The sequence below is a fragment of the Tachyglossus aculeatus genome, chromosome 21 (genome assembly GCF_015852505.1).
Source record: "Tachyglossus aculeatus isolate mTacAcu1 chromosome 21, mTacAcu1.pri, whole genome shotgun sequence".
NCBI classification, from domain to species: domain Eukaryota; kingdom Metazoa; phylum Chordata; class Mammalia; order Monotremata; family Tachyglossidae; genus Tachyglossus; species Tachyglossus aculeatus.
In genome coordinates, this window is record NC_052086.1 from 3,564,625 (window position 1) to 3,587,224 (window position 22,600).

Sequence of the window (22,600 nt, forward strand, 5' to 3'; positions counted from 1 at the left end):
TTCACTTCCGGTTGGCTCGGCCCGGCCCGCTGAGGCGCCGTTGCCGGGGCAACGGCCGGAGCGGCCTAGCGCTTTCTCCTCAGCGACGGGGCCCGAGCCCGAGGATCGGGCAGGTGAGAGGCGGCGGACATGGCGGGCCCCTCTTCATTCATTCATATTTATTGAGCGCTTACTGGGTGCAGAGCACTGTACTAAGCGCTTGGGAAGTCCAAGTTGGCAACATAGAGAGACGGTCCCCTACCCAACAGTGGGCTCACAGTCTAGAGAAGCAGCGTGGCTCAGTGGAAAAGAGCCCAGGCTTTGGAGTCAGAGGTCATGGGTTCAAATCCCAGCTCCGCCAATTGCCAGCTGTGTGACTTTGGGCAAGTCACTTCGCTTCTCTGTGCCTCAGTTACCTCATCTGTAAAATGGGGATGAAGACTGTGAGCCCCCCCGTGGGACAACCTGATCACCTTGTATCCTTCCCCAGCACTTAGAACAGTGCTTTGCACATAGTAAGTGCTTAATAAATGCCATTATTATTATTATTATTATAAAAGGGGGAGACAGAACAAAACCAAACATGCTAACAAAATATTGGCCAATATGCTTGTATCCACCCCAGTGCTTGGCACATAGTAAGGGCCTAACAAATACCATTATTATTATTACTATTGTTAAGAGCTTACTATGCGCCAAACACCGTTCTAAGCACTGGGGTCAGTACAAGTTAAGCAGGCTGGACCCAATCCCTGTCCCTCATGGAGCTCATAACCTCAATGAATCAGTCAATCAATCGTATTTATTGAGCGCTTACTGTGTGCAGAGCACTGGACTGAGCGCTTGGGAAGTCCAAGTTGGCAACATAGAGAGACGGTCCCTACCCAACAGCGGGCTCACAGTCTAGAAATAGTCATAACTATTAATCACTTACTGATCCCTTTCATTCATTCAATCGTATTTATTGAGCGCTTCCTGTGTGCAGAGCACTGGACTGAGCGCTTGGGAAGTCCAAGTGTTCTCCCTCCTCTGTGGATTTTGAGCCTCATGTGGGATAGAGACTGGTCCAACCTCATTGCTTCATCGAGTCATAACTATTAAGCGCTTACTGGTCCCTTTCATTCATTCAATCGTATTTATTGAGCGCTTACTGTGTGCAGAGCACTGGACTGAGCGCTTGGGAAGTCCAAGTTGGCAACATAGAGAGACGGTCCCTACCCAACAGCGGGCTCACAGTCTAGAAATAGTCATAACTATTAATCACTTACTGATCCCTTTCATTCATTCAATCGTATTTATTGAGCGCTTCCTGTGTGCAGAGCACTGGACTGAGCGCTTGGGAAGTCCAAGTGTTCTCCCTCCTCTGTGGATTTTGAGCCTCATGTGGGATAGAGACTGGTCCAACCTCATTGCTTCATCGAGTCATAACTATTAAGCGCTTACTGGTCCCTTTCATTCATTCAATCGTATTTATTGAGCGCTTACTGTGTGCAGAGCACTGGACTGAGCGCTTGGGAAGTAGAAGTGTTCTCCCCCTGTGGATTTTGAGCCCCATTCATTCATTCAATCGTATTTATTGAGCGCTTACTGTGTGCAGAGCACTGGACTGAGCACTTGGGAAGTACAAGTGTTCTCCCACCTCTGTGGATTTTGAGCCCCATTGATTCATTCAGTCGTATTTATTGAGCGCTTCCTGTGTGCAGAGCACTGGACTAAGCGCTTGGGAAGTACTAGTGATCTCCCTCCTCTGTGGATTTTGAGCCCCATGTTGGACAGGGACTGGTCCAACCTAATTGCTTCATCGAGTCATAACTATTAAGCGCTTACTGGTCCCTTTCGTTCATTCAATCGTATTTATTGAGCACTTACTGTGTGCACAGCACTGTACTAAGCGCTTGGGAAGTACTAGTGATCTCCCTCCTCTGTGGATTTTGAACCACCTTTTGTGGGACAGGGACTGGTCCAACCAAATTGCTTCATCGAGTCATAACTATTAAGTGCTTACTGGCCCCTTTCATTCATTCAATCGTATTTATTGAGCGCTTCTTGTGTGCAGAGCACTGGACTAAGAGCTTGGGAAGTACAAGTGTTCTCCCTCCTCTGTGGATTTTGAGCCCCATTCATTCAGTCATATTTATTGAACGCTTCCTGTGTGCAGAGCACTGGACTAAGCGCTTGGGAAGTACAAGTGTTCCTCCCCCTCTGTGGATTTTGAGCCTCATGTGGGACAGAGACTGGTCCAACCTCTTTGCTTCATTGTTATAACTATTAAGCGCTTACTGGTCCCTTATATTCATTCACTCAATCGTATTTATTGAGCACTTACTATGTGCAGAGCACTGTACTGAGCGCTTGGGAAGTACAAGTGTTCTCCCTCCTCTGTGGATTTTGAGCCCCATGTGGGACAGGGACTGGTCCAACCTCATTGCTTCATTGAGTCATAACTATTAAGCGCTTACTGGTCCCTTTCGTTCATTCAATCGTATTTATTGAGTGCTTCCTGTGTGCAGAGCACTGGACTAAGTGCTTGGAAAGTACAAGTGTTCTCCTTCCTCTGTGGATTTTGAGCCCCATTCATTCATTGTCGTATTTATTTAGCGCTTCCTGTGTGCAGAGCACTGGACTAAGCGCTTGGGAAGTACAAGTGTTCTCCCTCCTCTGTGGATTTTGAGCTCCGTGTGGGACAGGGACTGGTCCAACCTCATTGCTTCATCGAGTCATAACTATTAAGCACTTACTGGTCCCTTTCGTTCATTCAGTCGTATTTATTGAGCGCTTCCTGTGTGCAGAGCACTGGACTAAGCGCTTGGGAAGTACTAGTGATCTCCCTCCTCTGTGGATTTTGAGCCCCATGTGGGATAGAGACTGGTCCAACCTCATTGCTTCATCGAGTTCAATCAATCAATCGTATTTATAAATCAATCAATCAATCAATACAATTGATTGATTGATTGATTATTGAGCGCTTACTGTGTGCAGAGCACTGGACTGAGCGCTTGGGAAGTACAAGTTGGCAACATATAGAGACAGTCCCTACCAAACAGTGGGCTCACAGTCTAGAAATGGAAATAGTCATAACTATTAAGCACTTACTGGTCCCTTTCATTCATTCAATCGTATTTATTGAGCGCTTACTGTGTGCAGAGCACTGTACTAAGCACTTGGGAAGTGCAAGTTGGCAACATATAGAGACAGTCCCTACCCAACAGTGGGCTCACAGTCTAAAAGGGGGAGACAGACAACAAAACAAAACATGTGGACAGGTGTCAAGTCGCCAGAATAAATAAAAATAAAGCTAGGTACACATCACTAACAAAATAATAATAATAATAGTGATGGCATTTATTAAGCACTTACGATGTGCAAAGCACTGTACTAAGCGCTGGGGAGGTTACAAGGTGATCAGGTTGGTGGGGGCTCAGAGTCTTAATCCCCATTTTACAGGTGCGGTAACTGAGGCCCAGAGAAGTGAAGTTACTTGCCCAGAGTCACACAGCTGACAATTGGTGGAGCCGGGATTTGAACCCACAACCTCTGACACCAAAGCCTGAGCTCTTTCCACTGCGCCACGCTGCTTCTCTTAAAAATAGAGTAGTAAATATGTACAAGTAAAATAAATAGAGTAATAAATCTGTACAAACATATGTGCAGGTGCTGTGGGGAGGGGAAGGAGGTAGGGCAGGGGGGATGGGGAGGAGGAGAGGAAAAAGGGGGCTCAGTCTAACTTTTTTTTAACATTTATTAAGCGCTTACTATGTGCCAAGCACTGTTCTAAGCACTGGAGAGGTTAAAGGTGATCAGGTTGTCCCACATGGGGCTCACGGTCTTAATCCCCATTTTACAGATGAGGTAACTGAGGCCCAGACAAGTTAAGTGACTTGCCCAACGTCACACAGCTGACGAGTGGTGGAGCCGGGATTTGAACCCATGACCTCTGACTCCAAAGCCCGTTTTCTTTCCCCTGAGCCACTCTGCTTCTCACTTCACTTCTCCGGGCCTCAGTTCCCTCATCTGTAACCGTGTGGGTTTACAGAGAAGCAGCGTGGCTCAGCGGCAAGAGCCCGGGCCCGGGAGTTGGAGGACCTGGGCTCTAATAATAATAATAATAATAATAGTAATAATAATAATAATAATAATGACGGTATTTGTTAAGCGCTTACTATGTGCCGAGCACAGTTCGAAGCACTGAGGTAGAGACAAGGTAATGAGGTTGTCCCACGTGGGGCTCACAGTCTTCATCCCCATTTGACAGATGAGGTCACTGAGGCCCAGAGAATACTAATAATAATAATGTTGGTATTTGTTAAGCGCTTACCATGTGCCAAACACTGTTCTAAGCGTTGGGCAGATACGAGGTGATCAGGTCGTCCCCCGTGGGGTTCACAGTCTTCATCCCCGTTTTCCAGATGAGGAAACTGAGGCCCAGAGAAGTCACACAGCTGACAAGTGGCGGACAGTGATTAGAACCCACGACCTCTGATTCCCAAGCCCAGGCTCTTTCCACTGAGCCACGCTGCTTCTCACAGCAACTTGTGTCCACCTCAGAGCTTAGAACAGTGTTCGACGCATAGTAAGCACTTAACAAACATAATAATAATAATAATAATAATAATAACTCTCTTTCTGTGGGGAGGATCTACCCTTAGGTGTTGACAGTCCCTTCTCCATAATAATAATAATTTTGCTACTTGTTAAGTGCTATGTACCAAGCACTGCTTTAAGCAACGCGGTCGATACAAATTAATCAGGTTGGACACGGTCCCTGTCCCACATTGGGCTCACACTCCTAATCCCCATTTTTTACAGACAAGGTAACTAGGGCCCAGAGAAGTGAAACGACTTGCCCAAGGTCACACCGTGGACCAGCGGCGGAATCAGGATTGGAACCCGGGTCCTTCTGGCTCCCAGGCCCGGGCTCTACCCACTAAGCCACGCTGCTTTTACTCCTCACATCTTTCACCTCCTCCAGGAGGCCTTCCCAGACTGAGCCCCTTCCTTCCTCTCCCCCTCGTCCCCCTCTCCATCCCCCCCATCTTACCTCCTTCCCTTCCCCACAGCACCTGTATATATGTATATATGTTTGTACATATTTATTACTCTATTTATTTATTTATTTATTTTACTTGTACATATCTATTCTATTTATTTTATTTTGTTAGTATGTTTGGTTTTGTCTCCCCCTTTTAGACTGTGAGCCCACTGTTGGGTAGGGACTGTCTCTATACGCTGCCAACTTGTACTTCCCAAGCGCTTAGTACAGTGCTCTGCACACAGTAAGCGCTCAATAAATACGATTGATGATGATGATGATGGTGGTTTCATACTCCAACCCAGCCCACACGCTCACTCCTCTAATGCCTAACTATTCATTCATTCATTCATTCATTCATTCAATCAGTTGTATTTATTGAGCACTTACTGTGTGCAGAGCACTGTACTAAGCCTTGGAAAGTACAAATCAGCAACACCGTCCCTCCCTCTCTCCCTCTGACCCAGAACTCCCGCCTCTTCCACAGACAACGCACCGTAACCACGGGGAAGCAGCGTGGCTCAGTGGAAAGAGCCCGGACTTTGGAGTCAGAGGCCACGGGTTCAAATTCCGGCTCAGCCACTTGTCAGCTGTGTGACTCTGGGTAGGTCACTTAACTTCTCTGTGCCACAGTTCCCTCATCTGTAAAATGGGGATTAAGACTGGGAGCCCTACGTGGGACAACCCGATCACCTTGTAAACTCCCCGGCGCTTAGAACAGTGCTTTGCACATAGTGCTTAATAAATGCCATCATTATTATTATTATTATAACCCTCCCCTCTGTCAAAGCCCTATTAAAAATCACATTTTAGCATCCTCCCCTACCTTAGCCCTCATTTCTCCTATTCCCTTTTCCTTCTTCTGGTAGGTCACATACCCACTGAGTTTGCTCCCTCCCACCCCCCAACACACTCCATCTCAAATAATTATAATAAAACGTAATATATAATAATTATGTTATTTTTTAAACACTTACTATGTGCCAAGCACTGTTCTAAGACTAGGAGGGTAGGTACCGGAACCATTCTTTACTTACTGTCCATTAGACAAGCTTACACTCTAGAGGGGGGAGACAGACATGAATATGTCTGTTTACTGTTGTGTTGTCCTTTCCCAAGCACTCAGTACAGTGCTCTGCACAGCATGGCTCAGTGGAAAGAGCCCGGGCTCTGGAGTCAGAGGTCATGGGTTCAAATCCCGGCTCCACCAGTTGTCAGCTGTGTGACTTCGGGCAAGTCACTTCACTTCTCTGGGCCTCAGTTCCCTTATCTGGAAAATGGGGATGAAGACTGTGAGCCCCATGTGGGTCAACCTGATCACCTTGTAAGTGCCCCAGCGCTTAGAACAGTGCTTTGCACGTAGTAAGCGCTTAATAAATGCCATCATTATTGGTATTATTATTATTATAAATACAATTGAAAGAATAGGATGTTATTCCTATTCTGGAGACTGGAGAAAGAGAAGCAGCGTGGCTCCGTGGAAAAAGCCCGGGCTTGGGATTCAGAGGTCATGGGTTCTAATCCCTGCTCCATCCCTTGTCAGCTGTGTGACTCTGGGTAAGTCACTTCTCTGTGCCTCAGTGACCTCCTCTGTAAAATGGGGATGAAGACTGTGAGCCCCCCGTGGGACAACCTGATTACCTTGTATCCCCCCCAGTGCTTAAAACAGTGCTTGGCGCATAGTAAGCGCTTAAGAAATGCCATCATTATTATTATTGTGGATATTATGGATGTTAGACACATTCCCTGCTTATAACGAGCTGACAACTTGGAGGGGGAGACCGACATGAATAGAAATAAATAAATGACGGATGTGGACGTAAGCGGTGTGGGGCTGGGAGGGGAGATGAAGAAAGGGAGCAAATCAGGGCGATGCAGAAGGGAGTGGGAGAAGAGGAAAGGATGGGGGGCTTATCAGGGATCCCTTTTTTCCCTCCCCATCCCCGCAGGAGGCTGGGGACCGTGGCCACTCCGGCCAGCGAGCCGGCGGGGAGGATGGACCAGCCGCCGAGAGCCCCGGCCTGCATGGACGGCCTGCGGCAGGACCTGACGGACCTGCAGGGAGCTGTGCTGGACGTCTTCTCCCGGGCCGGGGTCGTGCGCCGCCCGTCCTGGAAGTTCCCCGACAAGCTGTCCTGCGATCTGGACCTGGTGGCCCTGCTGGACCGCTACGACCGCGTGGACGGCGACCCCGAGTTCTCCCAGCCGGCCCACGTCGTCCTCCTGGAGCTGGTGATCGACAGGTAGGGCAGGCGGACGGTCCGACGGGCGGAGCGCTCACTGTCGGCGGGGCGCTGGACGGGGCGTTTGGGAGAGGGTAATAGCAATAATAATAATAAGGATGATGGTATCTGTTAAGCGCTTACTGTGTGCCAACCACTGTTCTCAGCCCGGAGTTAAATGCAAGGTAATCAGGTTGTCCCACGTGGGGCTCACAGTCTTAATCCCCATTTTACAGATGAGGTGACTGAGGCGCAGGGAAGTTAAGTGGCTTGCCCAGCAGACAAGTGGCGGAGCCAGGATTAGAACCCACATCCTCTGACTCCCAAGCCGGTGCTCTTGCCACTAAGCCACGCTGCTTCCCTCGAACAGACACATTTCAGTCAGTCACTCAGTCATTCATTCAATCGTATTTATTGAGCGCTTACTGTGTGCAGAGCACTGTGCTAAGCGCTTGGGAAGTACAAGTCGGCAACAGATAGAGACGGTCTCTACCCAACAACGGGCTCTGTTTTGTTAATGATGTGCATCGAGCTTTACTTCTATTTATTCTGATGACTTGACACCTGTCCACATATTTTGTTTTGTTGTCCATCTCCCCCTTCCAGACTGTGAGCCCGTTGTCGGGTAGGGACCGTCTCTCTATGCTGCCAACTTGTCCTTCCCAAGCGCTTAGTACAGTGCTCTGCACACAGTAAGCGCTCAATAAATACGACTGAATGAATGAAGGGGGAGACAGAGGACAAAACAAAGCAAGTAGACAGGTGTCAATCAAAATAGATAAATAGAATTATAGATTCCTGCCCACGATGAGCTTACAGTCTAGAGGTGAGGCGGTCAGCCCGCTCACGGCTCCGACAGACGCGGGCAGGGCCGGCCGGGGGATGGGGATGACGCCTTCTCCCCTCGCTTCTCTGGTTGAGCGCTGACTGTGTGCCAAACACTGGACTAAGCGCTTGGAAGAGGACAACACAACAGAGTCGGCAGACACTTTCCCCGCCCTCAAGGAGCTTACGGTCTAGAGGACGAAGCTGTGAGGCCTAGTGGAAAGCGCCCAGGCCTGGGAGCCAGAGGGCCTGGGTTCAAATCTCTGCCCTGCCTCTTACCCGCTGGGTGACCTGGGGCAAGTCTCTTCGCTTAACTGGGCTTCGGTTCCCTCGTCGGCAAAATAGGGATTCAGCGTCTGTTCTCCCTCGTAGGCTGCGAGCCCTGTGTGAGACTTGATTGTTATGATCTACCCCAGCGCTTAGTACAGGGTTTGGCACAGAATAAGGACTTAATAATAATAATAGTAACAATAATAATAATAATAATAACTGTGGCCTATGTTAAGCCCTAACTAGGTGCCAGGCACCGTACTAAGCGCTGGGGTGGATATAAGCCTGTGTGAGACTTGATTATTATGATCTACCCCAGCGCTTAGTACAGGGTTTGGCACAGAATAAGGACTTAATAATAATAATAATAATAATAATAATAATAATAAAACTGTGGCCTATGTTAAGCCCTAACTAGGTGCCAGGCACCGTACTAAGCCCTGGGGTGGATATAAGCAAATCAGGTTGGACACAGTCCCTGCCCCACAAGGGGCTCACGGTCTCAATCCCCACTTTACATCTGAGGGAACTGACCAAGAGAAGTTAAGTGAGCAAATACCACAATTATTATTATTATTAATTATTATTATTAGGAGCTTACAGTCTAGAGTCTGGCTACAGTTACAAGTACCGTTACTGCTCAGACCATGGAAACCTCGAGCTGCTGATGCCTGGGTTTCTGAACCTCAGAGTGGATAGGATACGGGTCTCTTGCTCCCGCCGGACTTACCCAAACGCTTAGCACCGTGCACCGCACCTCAGGGCGCTCAGAAAATGCCATTTCTACCATCAAGCGGTCCTGGGATCGCTCAGTAAAGTCTCACCACCACCACTTGTTCACCAGACCACTCCTTTCTTCTTCTTTTTTTTTTTTTAGTATGTGCCAGGCACTGTACTAAGCGCTGGGGTAGAGACCAGCCAACTTGGTTGGCCACCGTCCCTGTCTCACATGGGGCTCACAGTCTTAGTCCCCATTTTACAGGTGAGAGAACTGAGGTGCAGTGGGTGAAGTGACTTACCCAAGCAGCAGACAAGGGGCAGAGGTGGGATTGGAACCCAGCTCCTTCTGATTCCCAGGCCCGGGCTCTAGCCACAAGGCCGCGGTGCTTTCCTATCCCAACCAGGTAAAATTAGTCCTGGTAAAATTAGCAGTCTTCTACTGACCCTATATAAAGAACCTAGAAGGTCAGTAATAGGGTTTATTGAATCCCCCCCCGAGTACAGTGTACTGACTGTTAGCTTGTCTTGGTGCTCAGTAATACTTACTGAGCAGGTTCCGTGCGCAGAGCATTGTACTAAACGCTTGGGGAGTAAACGCCTGGAGAAGCAGCGTGGCTCAGTGGAAAGAGCCCGGGCTTTGGAGTCAGAGGTCATGGGTTCAGATCCCGGCTCCGCCAACCGTCAGCTGGGTGACTTTGGGCAAGGCACTTGACTTCTCTGGGCCTCAGTTACCCCATCTGTAAAACGGGGATTAAAACTGTGAGCCCCCGGTGGGCCAACCTGATCACCTTGTAACTTCCCCAGCGCATAGAACAGTGCTTTGCACATAGTAAGTGCTTAACAAATGCCATTATTATTATTATTATTAAAATAATTTGGTGATACTCACCCGACTGCACTCTCCCTGACTCACCCTAACTCAGTCCCTGCCTCTGCCCCTTTCAGTCATTCATTCATTCAATCGTACGTACTGTAGGATCAATCGGTTTTATTTAGTGAGCACTTTCTATGTGCAGAGCACTGTTCTAAGCACTTGGGAGAGGACAAAGCAACAGTAAAGAGACACATTCCCTGCCCACAACGAGCTAACAATTTATTTATTTTACTTATACATATCTATTCTATTTACTTTATTTTGTTAGTACGTTTGGTTTTGTTCTGTGTCTCCCCCTTCTAGACTGTGAGCCCACTGTTGGGTAGGGACTGTCTCTATATGTTGCCAACTTGGACTTCCCAAGCGCTTAGTACAGTGCTCTGCACACAGTAAGCGCTCAATAAATACGATTGATTGATTGATTGATTGATTAAAGGGGGCAAATCAGGGTGATGCAGAAGGGAGAGAGGTTGGGGGGACTGCCTCAGTCCCTTCCCTGCCCTTGAGTCTTGGTGGAAAGAGGCAGAGAGGCTGGAAAGAAGTCTGAAAATTAGTCTTATTCATCTGGATTGAATAATACACTATTATTATGGATCTATGTCTGTATATGTGGACGTCTGTTGTTATATTGTAATCTCCCAAGCGCTTAGTACAGTGCTCTGCACACAGTCAGTGCTCAACAAATACAACTGAATGATTGAACGAATGAATAAAGGGAGCAAGTCAGGGAGACGCAGAAGGGAGTGGGAAGGCCTTTCGGAGGAGTTGGGCCTTCAGTAAGGCCTTGAATTTGGGAGACGTGAAAGAGCCTGGGCTTGGGAATCAGAGGACCTGGGTTCTAATCCCGGCTCCGCCGCTTGTCTGCTGTGTGACCTAGAGCAAGCCACTTCACTTCTCCGTGCCTCAGTTACCTCTTTTGTAGAATGAGGGTTAAGACTGAGCCCCATGTGGGACAACCTGATTACCTTGTATCTACCTCTGTGCTTAGAACAGTGCTTGGCACATAGTAAGCGGTAACAAATACCGTCATTATTATTATTATTATAGTCTGTGGGATATGAGGAGGGAGGGCGTCCCAGGCCGGAGGCAGGACGTGGGCGAGTGGGTGATGGGGAGATAGAGGGAAGTGAAGCGATTTGCCCAAGGTCACAGAGCAGACAAGCCCACAGGGCTCAATCTGAGGCTCCCCGCAAACCCCAAGGATGCCTTGGTTTCCCCGGCAAAGGAGGTCAGCCCCTGACCGTCCCCCCCCACCGACTCCCGGCAGGCTGCTGCTACTCCTCCAGAGTTTCTCGAGCTACACGGACAGTCTCACCGGCCGCCGGACGGGACCCCCGGCTCACCCCGAAGGGCCCCGCACCTCCGTCGGCCTCGCCGCCCTCCGGGCCTGGAACGGCCTGCTGAGCCTGGGAGCCCTCGGCCGGCAGGCAGCCCCCCAGGTAGGCCCCGTGCCGAGCCCCCGCCCCGACCGGTCACTCAGGCGGTCAGTCGGCGGTCGATCACATTTACTGAGCGCTTACTGTGTGCGGAGCACTGGACTAAGCGCTTGGGAGACGGTACAGTAGACACGGTTGTCCCGTTCCCTGCCTACAAACGGCTTACAGCCAAGTTGGGGAGAAAGACATGAAAATAAACGACAGACGGCAGGAGGAGAGGATTAGGATGTGAACGTAAAGTTTCGAGGCCGAGGAGAGATGATTATCAAAGTGGTTAAGGGGAATCGTGCCGTGTTTTTTCTTTTTAATGGCATTTGTCATCTTACTTCACTTCTCTGTGCCTCGGTTGCCTCATCTGTAAAATGGAGATTGAGACCGTGAGCCCCACGTGGCACAGGGACTGTGTCCAACCCGATTTATTTGTATCCACCCCAGCGCTTAGTACAGCGCCTGGCATGTAGTAAGTGCTTAACAAATACCACATTATTAGGTGCTTACTGTGCGCTAAGCTCTGGAATAGATACCAGATCATCAGGACAGATACAGACTCAGGTCCTCAAGGGGCTCACAGCCTTAGAGGTGGGGGGGGGGTAGGCAGGGATTTCGTCCCCATTTTCCAGATCATCATCATCAATCGTATTTATTGAGCGCTTACTATGTGCAGAGCACTGTACTAAGCGCTTGGGAAGGACAAATTGGCAACGTATAGAGACAGTCCCTACCCAACAGTGGGCTCACAGTCTCAAAAGACACTAGAGTCCCAGAGAGGCGATGCCACTTTCCCCAGGTGGCCCAATCAATCAATCAATCAATCAATCATATTTATTGAGCGCTTACTGTGCGCAGAGCACTGTACTAAGCGCTTGGGAAGTACAAGTTGGCAACATCTAGAGACGGTCCCTACCCAACAGCGGGCTCACAGTCTAGAAGGGGGAGACAGACAACAAAACATATTAACAAAATAAGTAAAATAAAATAAATAGAATAGATATGTACAAGTAAAATAAATAAATAAAATGAATAAATAAATAGAGTAATAAATACGTACAAACCTATATACATATATACAGGTGCTGTGGGGAAGGGCAGGAGGTAAGGTTGTAGTAATAATAACGATGATGGCATTTGTTAAGTGCTTATTATGTTCTCAAGGCCCTTACACAGTCTCTTAATCACCGATATTTATTCTATTCAATTGTATTTATCGGCCCAGCAGGCTGGTGGGGCTCAGAGCCAGAACTAGAAGCTGGACTCATTCATTCATTCAATCATATTTACTGAGCGCTTACTGTGTGCAGAGCACTGTACTAAGCACTTGGGAAGTACAAGTTGGGAACATATAGAGACGGTCCCTACCCAACAACGGGCTCAGTCTAGAAGCGGGAGACAGACAACAAAATGCCATTATAAATTATAATGCCATTATAAATGCCATTATAAATGCCATTATAAAAAAAAAAAAAAAAAACGTGGACAGGTGTCAAAATCATCAGAACAAATAGAATTAAAGCTAGATGCACATCATTAACAAAATAAATAGAATAGTAATAGAATAAACGCCTTTCCCCTGGGTCCATAAGCTCAATGTGGGCGGGGAATGTGACTGTTAATTCTGTTGGATTGTCCCCTCCCAAGTGCACAGGCCATTGCTCTGCACGTAGTAAGCGCTCAATAAATACCACTGTTTGGTCGGGACCCTGAGAAAGATAGGTCCCCACCTGGGGCAACCCAGATCCAGGATTAGGTCAGATGGGTCACCAGACCAATCGACCAGTGGTATACATTACTGCATCAGCCTCCTCTCTGATCTCCCATCCTCCTGTCTCTCCTCACTTCAATCTATACTTCACGCCGCTGCCCGGATTATCTTTGTCCAGAAACGCTCTGGGCATATTACTCCCCTCCTCAAAAATCTCCAGTGGCTACCAATCAATCTGCGCATCAGGCAGAAACTCCTCACCCTGGGCTTCAAGGCTGTTCATCCATCCCCTCGCCCCCTCCTACCTCACCTCCCTTCTCTCCTTCTCCAGCCCAGCCCGCACCCTCCGCTCCTCCGCCGCTGATCTCCTCACCGTACCTCGCTCTCGCCTGTCCCGCCATCGGCCCCCGGCCCCCGTCCTCCCCCGGGCCTGGAATGCCCTCCCTCTGCCCATCCGCCAAGCTAGCTCTCTTCCTCCCTTCAAGGCCCTACTGAGGGCTCACCTCCTCCAGGAGGCCTTCCCACACTCAGCCCCTTCCTTCCTCTCCCCCTCGTCCCCCTCTCCATCCCCCCCATTTTACCTCCTTCCCTTCCCCACAGCACCTGTATATAAGTTTGTACAGATTTTATACTCTATTTTACTTGTACATATTTACTATTCTATTTATTTTATTTTGTCAGTATGCTTTGTTTTGGTGTCTGTCTCCCCCTTCTAGACTGTGAGCCCGCTGTTGGGTTAGGACCGTCTCTAGATGTTGCCAACTTGGACTTCCCAAGCGCTTAGTACAGTGCTCTGCACACAGTAAGCAGCGTGGCTCAGCGGAAAGAGCCCGGGCTTTGAAGTCAGAGGTCATCGGTTCAAATCCCGGCTCTGCCCCTCGTCAGCTGTGTGACTTCGGGCAAGTCACTTCACTTCTCTGGGCCTCAGTTAGCTCCTCTGTAAAATGGGGATTAAGACTGTGAGCCCCACGTGGGACAACCTGACCCCCTTGTAAATTCCCCAGCGCTTAGAACAGTGCTTTGCACATAGTAAGCGCTTAATAAATGCCATCATTATTATTAGTAGTAGTAGTAAGTGCTCAATAAATACGATTGAATGAATTAATCTCCAACTGCATGCAGAGCACTGTACTGAGCGCTTGGATGGAGAAGGGGCCAAGCGGGACTGGCTCAGACAGCCCCACGGTCCCACTGGAGCAGTATGGCCTAGTGGCTAGAGCCCGGGCCAGGAGTCAGAAAGACCTGGGTTCTAATTCTGGCTCCCCCCCCTCGCCTGCCGTGTTACCTCGGGCAAGTCACTCCACTCCCCTGGGCCTCAGTTCCGTCGTCTGGAAAATGGGGATGGAGATCGGGAGCCCCGTGCGGGGTACGGACGGTGTCCAACCCGATGAGCTTGTATCTACTACAGTGCCTGACACGGAGTCAGCGCTTCACCAATGCAGAAGCAGCGTGGCTCAGTGGAAAGAGCCCGGGCTTTGGAGTCAGAGATCCTGGGTTCAAATCCCGGCTCTGCCGACTGTTAGCTGTGTGACTTTGGGCAAGTCACTTCACTTCTCTGGGCCTCAGTTACCTCATCTGTGAAATGGGGATTAAAACCGTGAGCCCCCTGTGGGACAACTTGATCACCTTGTAACCTCCCCCAGCGCTTAGAACAGTGCTTTGCACATAGTCGTCCACCTCGTCCCCCTCTCCATCCCCCCCACCTTACCTCCTTCCCTTCCCCACAGCACCTGTATATATGTATATATGTTTGTACATATTTATTACTCTATTTATTTTACTTGTACATATCTATCCTATTTATTTTATTTTGTTAGTATGTTTGGTTTTGTTCTCCGTCTCCCCCTTTTAGACTGTGAGCCCGCTGTTGGGTAGGGACCGTCTCTGTATCAATCAATCGTATTTATTGAGTGCTTACTATGTGCAGAGCACTGTACTAAGCGCTATATGTTGCCAATTTGTACTTCCCAAGCGCTTAGTGCAGTGCTCTGCACATAGTAAGTGCTCAATAAATAATAATAGTAATAATAATAATAATAATGGCATTTATTAAGCGCTTACTATGTGCAAAGCACTGTTCTAAGCGCTGGGGGATTACAAGGTGATGAGGTTGGCCCCCGCGGGGCTCACAGTCTTCATCCCCATTTTACAGATGGAACTGAGGCCCAGAGAAGTGAAGTGACTGGCCCAAGGTCACACAGCTGACAAGCGGTGGACTCGGGATTTGAACGCCTGACCTCTGACTCCAAAGCCCGGGCTCTTGCCACCGAGCCACACTGCTTCTCTATACTCTACTACACCATACTGTAACATACGACATACTATCCCATTCCCAAGCGCCTAGCACAGTGCTGTGCACACTGTAAGCGCTCAAGAAAGAAATACGATTGAATGAGTGAACGCTATAGTCGCCAAAGCTACATCTTCAGCCCTAGAGAGCGCGACGCCCGCGCAGTGGAAGCCCGGGTGGAGGGGAGACGATTGATGACGATGATGATGACGATAGTAAGCGCTTAACAAATGCCATCATCATCACCATCCTCGTCAAATGCTGTCCTCATTATTGTGGTTATTACGGTCGCCTCCCCACTCCCCGCAACCTTCTGCTGTCTTCCTTGGTTCTAGTCGGGAGGTCAGGAAACCCTCCCCTCCCCGGAGCCTCCGCCCGGGAGCCCGGAGGCCGGGACGAGGCCCCGGCCGAATGCCCGCGCGGCCCACTCCCAGACGGCGGAGACGTCCCCGCTGCCCTGCGGCGCCTGCGCCCGGGCCCAGGGCAACCTCCTGGACGCCAGCCGTGCCATCGCCGGCCTGTGCCGCAGCCAGAACCTCCCGTCCTCCCTGGAGGCCTTCCAGCGGGCGCTGGACCGGGCCGGTGCCCGCCTTCCCCTGGAGGCCGCCGACCTGGGCCACTGGGCCTCGGAGCAGGGCAAGGACGTGGCCCGCCTGGAGAAGCACCTGCGGGCGCTGGGAGAGCAGGTGGGCCCGCTCAGGGCGCGGCTCGCCGAGGCCGAGGGCGGGAAGGGGCAGCTCCGGGCCCGGGCGCGGGAGCTGGAGGCCGCGCTGCGGCGCGGACGGGAGGAGCGGGAACGGCTCGGGGCCGAGGCCGAGCGGGCGCTGCGGGACAAGGACGGCGACTGCCAGAGGGCCCTGGCCACCCTGCAGAGGGACAAGGAGCGGCTGCAGTCCGGTAAGCCCATCCATCCATCCGTCCATCAATAATAGTAGCAACAATTATCAATTAATCGTATTGACTGAGCGCCCACTGTGTGCAGAGCGCTTGGGAAGTACAAGCGGGCAACAGAGAGAGGCAGCCCCTACCCAACGGCGGGCTCGCAGTCGAGACAGCGCTGGTTAAGCGCTTACTGTGTGCCAAGCACTGTTCTGAGCGCCCGGGGAGATGCAGGGTAATCAGGTTGTCTCACAGTCTTTGATCCCCATCTTGGTAACTGAGGCCCAGAGGGGTGATGATGATAATAATAATAATAATAATAATAATAATAGCATTTATTAAGCGCTTACCATGTGCCAAGCACTGTTCTGAGCACCGGGGGAGATGCAGGGTAATCAGGTTGTCTCACAGTCTTGATCCCCGTCTTGGTAACTGAGGCCCAGAGGGGTGGTGATGATAATAATAATAATAATAATAATAATAATAATAATAGCATTTATTAAGCGCTTACCATGTGCCAAGCACTGTTCTAAGCACCGGGGGAGATGCAGGGTAATCAGGTTGTCTCACAGTCTTGATCCCCATCTTGGTAACTGAGGCCCAGAGGGGTGATGATAATAATAATGATAATAATAATGATAATAATAATAATAATAATAATAATAATAATAATAATAATAATAATAGCATTTATTAAGCACTTACCATGTGCCAAGCACTGTTCTAAGCACCGGGGGAGATGCAGGGTAATCAGGTTGTCTCACAGTCTTGATCCCCATCTTGGTAACTGAGGCCCAGAGGGGTGATGATAATAATGATGATAATAATAATGATAATAATAATAATAATAATAATAATAATAATAATAATAATAATAATAATAGCATTTATTAAGCACTTACCATGTGCCAAGCACTGTTCTAAGCGCCGGTGGAGATGCAGGGTAATCAGGTTGTCTCACAGCCTTAATCCCCATCTTCCAGGTGAGGTCACTGAGGCCCAGAGGGGTGATGATAATGATAATAATAATGATGATGGCATTTATTAAGCGCTTACTATGTGCAAAGCACTGTTCTAAGCACCGGGGGAGATGCAGGGTAATCAGGTTGTCTCACAGTCTTAATCCCCATCTTCCAGGTGAGGTAACTGAGGCCCAGAGGGGTGATGATGATAATAATAATAATAATAATAATAATAATAATAATAATAATAATGGCATTTATTAAGCGCTTACTACGTGCAAAGCACTGTTCTAAGCGCCGGGGGAGATGCAGGGTAATCAGGTTGTCTCACAGTCTTAATCCCCATCTTCCAGGTGAGGTAACTGAGGCCCAGAGGGGTGATGATAATAATAATAATGATAATGATGATGGCATTTATTACGCGCTTACTACGTGCAAAGCACTGTTCTAAGTTACGGGGGAGATACAGGGTAATCAGGTTGTCTCACAGTCTTAATCCCCATCTTGGTAACTGAGGCCCAGAGGGGTGATAATAATAATAATAATAATGATGATGGCATTTATTAAGCGCTTACTACGTGCAAAGCACTGTTCTAAGCGCCGGGGGAGATGCAGGGTAATCAGGTTGTCTCACAGTCTTAATCCCCATCTTCCAGGTGAGGTAACTGAGGCCCAGAGGGGTGATAATAATAATAATAATAATGATGATGGCATTTATTAAGCGCTTAGTGCATGCCAAGCACTGTTCTAAGCGCCGGGGGAGATGCAGGGTAATCAGGTTGTCTCACAGTCCTAATCCCCATCTTCCAGGTGAGGTAACTGAGGCCCAGAGGGGTGATGATAATAATAATAATAATGATGATGGCATTTATTAAGCGCTTACTACGTGCAAAGCACTGTTCTAAGCGCCGGGGGAGATGCAGGGTAATCAGGTTGTCTCACAGCCTTAATCCCCATCTTCCAGGTGAGGTAACTGAGGCCCAGAGGGGTGATGATAATAATAATAATAATGATGATGGCATTTATTAAGCGCTTACTACGTGCAAAGCACTGTTCTAAGCGCCGGGGGAGATGCAGGGTAATCAGGTTGTCTCACAGTCTTAATCCCCATCTTGGTAACTGAGGCCCAGAGGGGTGATAATAATAATAATAATAATGATGATGGCATTTATTAAGCGCTTACTACGTGCAAAGCACTGTTCTAAGCGCCGGGGGAGATGCAGGGTAATCAGGTTGTCTCACAGTCTTAATCCCCATCTTCCAGGTGAGGTAACTGAGGCCCAGAGGGGTGATAATAATAATAATAATAATGATGATGGCATTTATTAAGCGCTTAGTGCGTGCCAAGCACTGTTCTAAGCGCCGGGGGAGATGCAGGGTAATCAGGTTGTCTCACAGTCCTAATCCCCATCTTCCAGGTGAGGTAACTGAGTCCCAGAGGGGTGATGATAATAATGATAATAATAATAATGATGATGGCATTTATTAAGCGCTTACTACGTGCAAAGCACTGTTCTAAGCGCCGGGGGAGATGCAGGGTAATCAGGTTGTCTCACAGTCCTAATCCCCATCTTCCAGGTGAGGTAACTGAGGCCCAGAGGGGTGAAGTGCCTTGCCCAAGACCTCACAGCAGACAACTGGTGGAGCCAGAATTAGAACCCATGACCTTCTGACTCCCAGGCCCAGGCTCTAGCCAGTCAATCAATGGTATTTATTGAGCGCTTACTGTGTGCAGAGCACTGTACTAAGCGCTTGGGAAGTCCAAGTTGGCAACATATAGAGACGGTCCCCACCCAACAGTGGGCTCACAGTCTAAAAGTGGGGGACAGAGAACAAAACCAAACATACTAACAAAATAAAATAAATAGAACAGATATGTACAAGTAAAATAGAGTAATAAATATGTACAAACATATCCAAACCTCCTCCGTGACTTTTTTTTAAAATGGTATTTGTTAAGCGCTTACTTTGTGCCAGGCACTCTACTAAGCGCTGGGGCAGACACAAGCTAAACAGGTTGGACGCGGCCCCTGGCCCCCGTGCGACTCACAGTCTTAGTCCCCATTTTCCAGATGAGGGAACTGAGGCCCAGAGATGTTCAACGACGGGCCCGAAGTCACACAGCAGACAAGTGGCGGAGCCGGGATTAGAACCCAGGGCCTCTGACTGGCAGGCCCGGGCTCTTCCCATTAGGCCACGCTACATCTCTGCCTTGGTGGGATACGCTCCCCGCGGCTGCTGACTAACTCCTGGCTCCCGCCCCGGGGCCCTGCCGGCTAAAACTAATGGTACTTTCGACAGTGCTTTGCACATAGTAAGCGCTTAATAAATGCCATCATTATTATCATTATTACCTATTAAACGCTTACCACGTGCCTGGCACTGTAATAAGCGCTGGGATAGGTACCAGATGATCAAGTTGGACACAATCCCCGTCCCACGTGGGACTCCCAGTTCTGGTAGGAGGGAGGAGGGATTTAATCCCCATTTTCCAGATGAGGGGACTGAGGCCCAGAGGTGTTCAACAACTGGCCCAAAGTCACACAGCAGACAAGTGGCGGAGCCGGGATTAGAACCCAGGTCCTCTGACTGGCAGGCCCGGGCTCTTCCCATTAGGCCACGCTACATCTCTGCCTTGGTGGGATACGCTCCCCGCGGCTGCTGACTAACTCCTGGCTCCCGCCCCGGGGCCCTGCCGGCTAAAACTAATGGTACTTTCGACAGTGCTTTGCACATAGTAAGCGCTTAATAAATGCCATCTTTATTATCATTATTACCCATTAAACGCCTACCATGTGCCTGGCACTGTATTAAGCGCTGGGATAGGTACCAGATGATCAAGTTGGACACAATCCCCGTCCCACGTGGGACTCCCAGTTCTGGTAGGAGGGAGGAGGGATTTAATCCCCATATTCCAGATGAGGGAACTGAGGCCCAGAGATGTTCAACGACTGGCCCGAAGTCACACAGCAGACAAGTGGCGGAGCCAGGATTAGAACCCAGGTCCTTTGACTGGCAGGCCGGGCTCTTCCCACTAGGCCACGCTACATCTCTGCCTTGGTGGGATACGCTCCCCGCGGCTGCAAACTCCTGGCTCCTGCCCCGGGGCCCTGCCGGCTAATAATAATAATAATAATAATAATAATAATAATAATAATAATGTTGGCATTTGTTAAGCACTTACTATGTGCAAAGTCTACCTGTATACTTGTATATACCTGTATATATGTATATACCTGTATATATGTATATATGTTTGTACATATTTTTTTTTACTCTATTTATTTATTTATTTTATTTGTACATATCTATTCTATTTATATTAATTTTTTAGTACGTTTGGTCTTTTTCTCTGTCTCCCCCTTTTAGACTGTGAGCCCACTGTTGGGTAGGGACTGTCTCTAGATGTTGCCAATTTGGACTTCCCAAGCGCTTAGTACAGTGCTCTGCACACAGTAAGCGCTCAATAAATACGATTGATGATGATGATGATGCCAAGCGCTGTTCTAAGCGCTGGGGGGGATACAAAGTGATCAGGCTGTCCCATGTGGGGTTCACAGTCTTAATCCCCATTTTACAGCTAAGGTCACTGAGGCCCAGAAGTTAAGTGACTAGCCCAAGGTCACACGGCAGATACGTAGCGGAGCCGGGATTCGAACCCATGACCTCGGACTCCAAAGCCCGGGCTCTTTCCACCGAGCCACGCTGCTTCTGTACTACTTTCGACCCCTATTAAACGCCTGGCACCGTATTAAGCGCTGGTGTAGGTACCAGCCGATCAAGTTGGACGCCACCCCCGTCCCGCGTGGGACTCCCGGTTCTGGTAGGAGGGAGGGGGGGATTTAATCCCCATTTTCCGGATGAGGAGACCGAGGCCCGGAGAAGCCAAGTGACTTGCCCAGGGCCGCGCGGCAGACGAGGACGTTTTCAATGACTTAGAATCAGCCGTGCTGAAGCGGAAGGTGTCCGCCTTGACGGAGGAGACGAAGGAACACCAGGCCCTCAAGCAAGCCCTGGGTAAGATTCGCCTCCGATCCGGCTCCGTGTCAGTCAGTCGTATTTATTGAGCGCTTTCTGCGTCCCGAGCGCCGTACTGATCAATCAATCAATCGTATTTATTGAGCGCTTACTGTGTGCAGAGCACTGTACTAAGTGCTTGGAATTCGTGAAGCGTTCCATATTTTTAGCCCCTTCCTTCCTCTCCCCCTCGCCCCCCTCTCCATCCCCCCATCTTACCTCCTTCCCTTCCCCACAGCACCTGTATATTTGTTTGTACATATTTATTACTCTATTTTACTTGTACATATCTATTCTATTTATTTTATTTTGTTAGTATGTTTGGTTTTGTTCTCTGTCTCCCCTTTTAGACTGTGTACTAAGCACTTGGGAGACGACAGCAGAACAGTAAACATATTTATTACTCTATTTATTTATTTATTTATTTATTTTACTTGTACATTTCTATCCTATTTATTTTATTTTGTTGGTATGTTTGGTTTTGTTCTCTGTCTCCCCCTTTTAGACTGTGAGCCCACTGTTGGGTAGGGACCGTCTCTATGTGTTGCCAATTTGTACTTCCCAAGCGCTTAGTACAGTGCTCTGCACATAGTAAGCGCTCAATAAATACGATTGATTGATTGATTGATTAAACAGACACATTCCCTACATACTCTATTTATTTATTTATTTATTTTACTTGTACATTTCTATCCTATTTATTTTATTTTGTTGGTCTGTTTGGTTTTGTTCTCTGTCTCCCCCTTTTAGACTGGGAGCCCACTGTTGGGTAGGGACCGTCTCTATGTGTTGCCAATTTGTACTTCCCAAGCGCTTAGTACAGTGCTCTGCACATAGTAAGCGCTCAATAAATGTGATTGATTGATTGATTAAACAGACACATTCCCTACATACTCTATTTATTTATATATTTATTTTACTTGTACATATCTATTCTATTTAATTTATTTTGTTAGTATGTTTGGTTTTGTTCTCTGTCTCCCCCTTTTAGACTGTGTACTAAGCGCTTGGGAGACGACAGCAGAACAGTAAACGTATTTATTACTCTATTTATTTATTTATTTATTTATTTTACTTGTACATTTCTATCCTATTTATTTTATTTTGTTGGTATGTTTGGTTTTGTTCTCTGTCTCCCCCTTTTAGACTGTGAGCCCACTGTTGGGTAGGGACCGTCTCTGTGTGTTGCCAATTTGTACTTCCCAAGCGCTTAGTACAGTGCTCTGCACATAGTAAGCGCTCAATAAATACGATTCATTGATTGATTAATTAAACAGACACATTCCCTACATACTCTATTTATTTATTTATTTATTTATTTTGCGTGTACATATCTATTCTATTTAATTTATTTTGTTAGTATGTTTGGTTTTGTTCTCTGTCTCCCCCTTTTCGACT

General features: G+C 48.4%; 1 protein-coding gene across 1 annotated transcript in view; it reads left to right on the forward strand.

The window, feature by feature from the left end:
* The first annotated feature begins 53 nt into the window (after positions 1-53).
* CCDC157 (coiled-coil domain containing 157) overlaps positions 54-22,600 on the forward strand; it is a 36,689-nt gene continuing 14,142 nt past the window's right edge. The window contains exons 1-5 of the mRNA XM_038763200.1: positions 54-113; positions 6,958-7,251; positions 11,187-11,358; positions 15,680-16,241; positions 21,125-21,202. Coding sequence (XP_038619128.1) covers positions 7,004-7,251; positions 11,187-11,358; positions 15,680-16,241; positions 21,125-21,202 — 1,060 coding nt within the window. The 5' untranslated portion in view covers positions 54-113; positions 6,958-7,003. The remainder of the gene's footprint in view (positions 114-6,957; positions 7,252-11,186; positions 11,359-15,679; positions 16,242-21,124; positions 21,203-22,600) is intronic.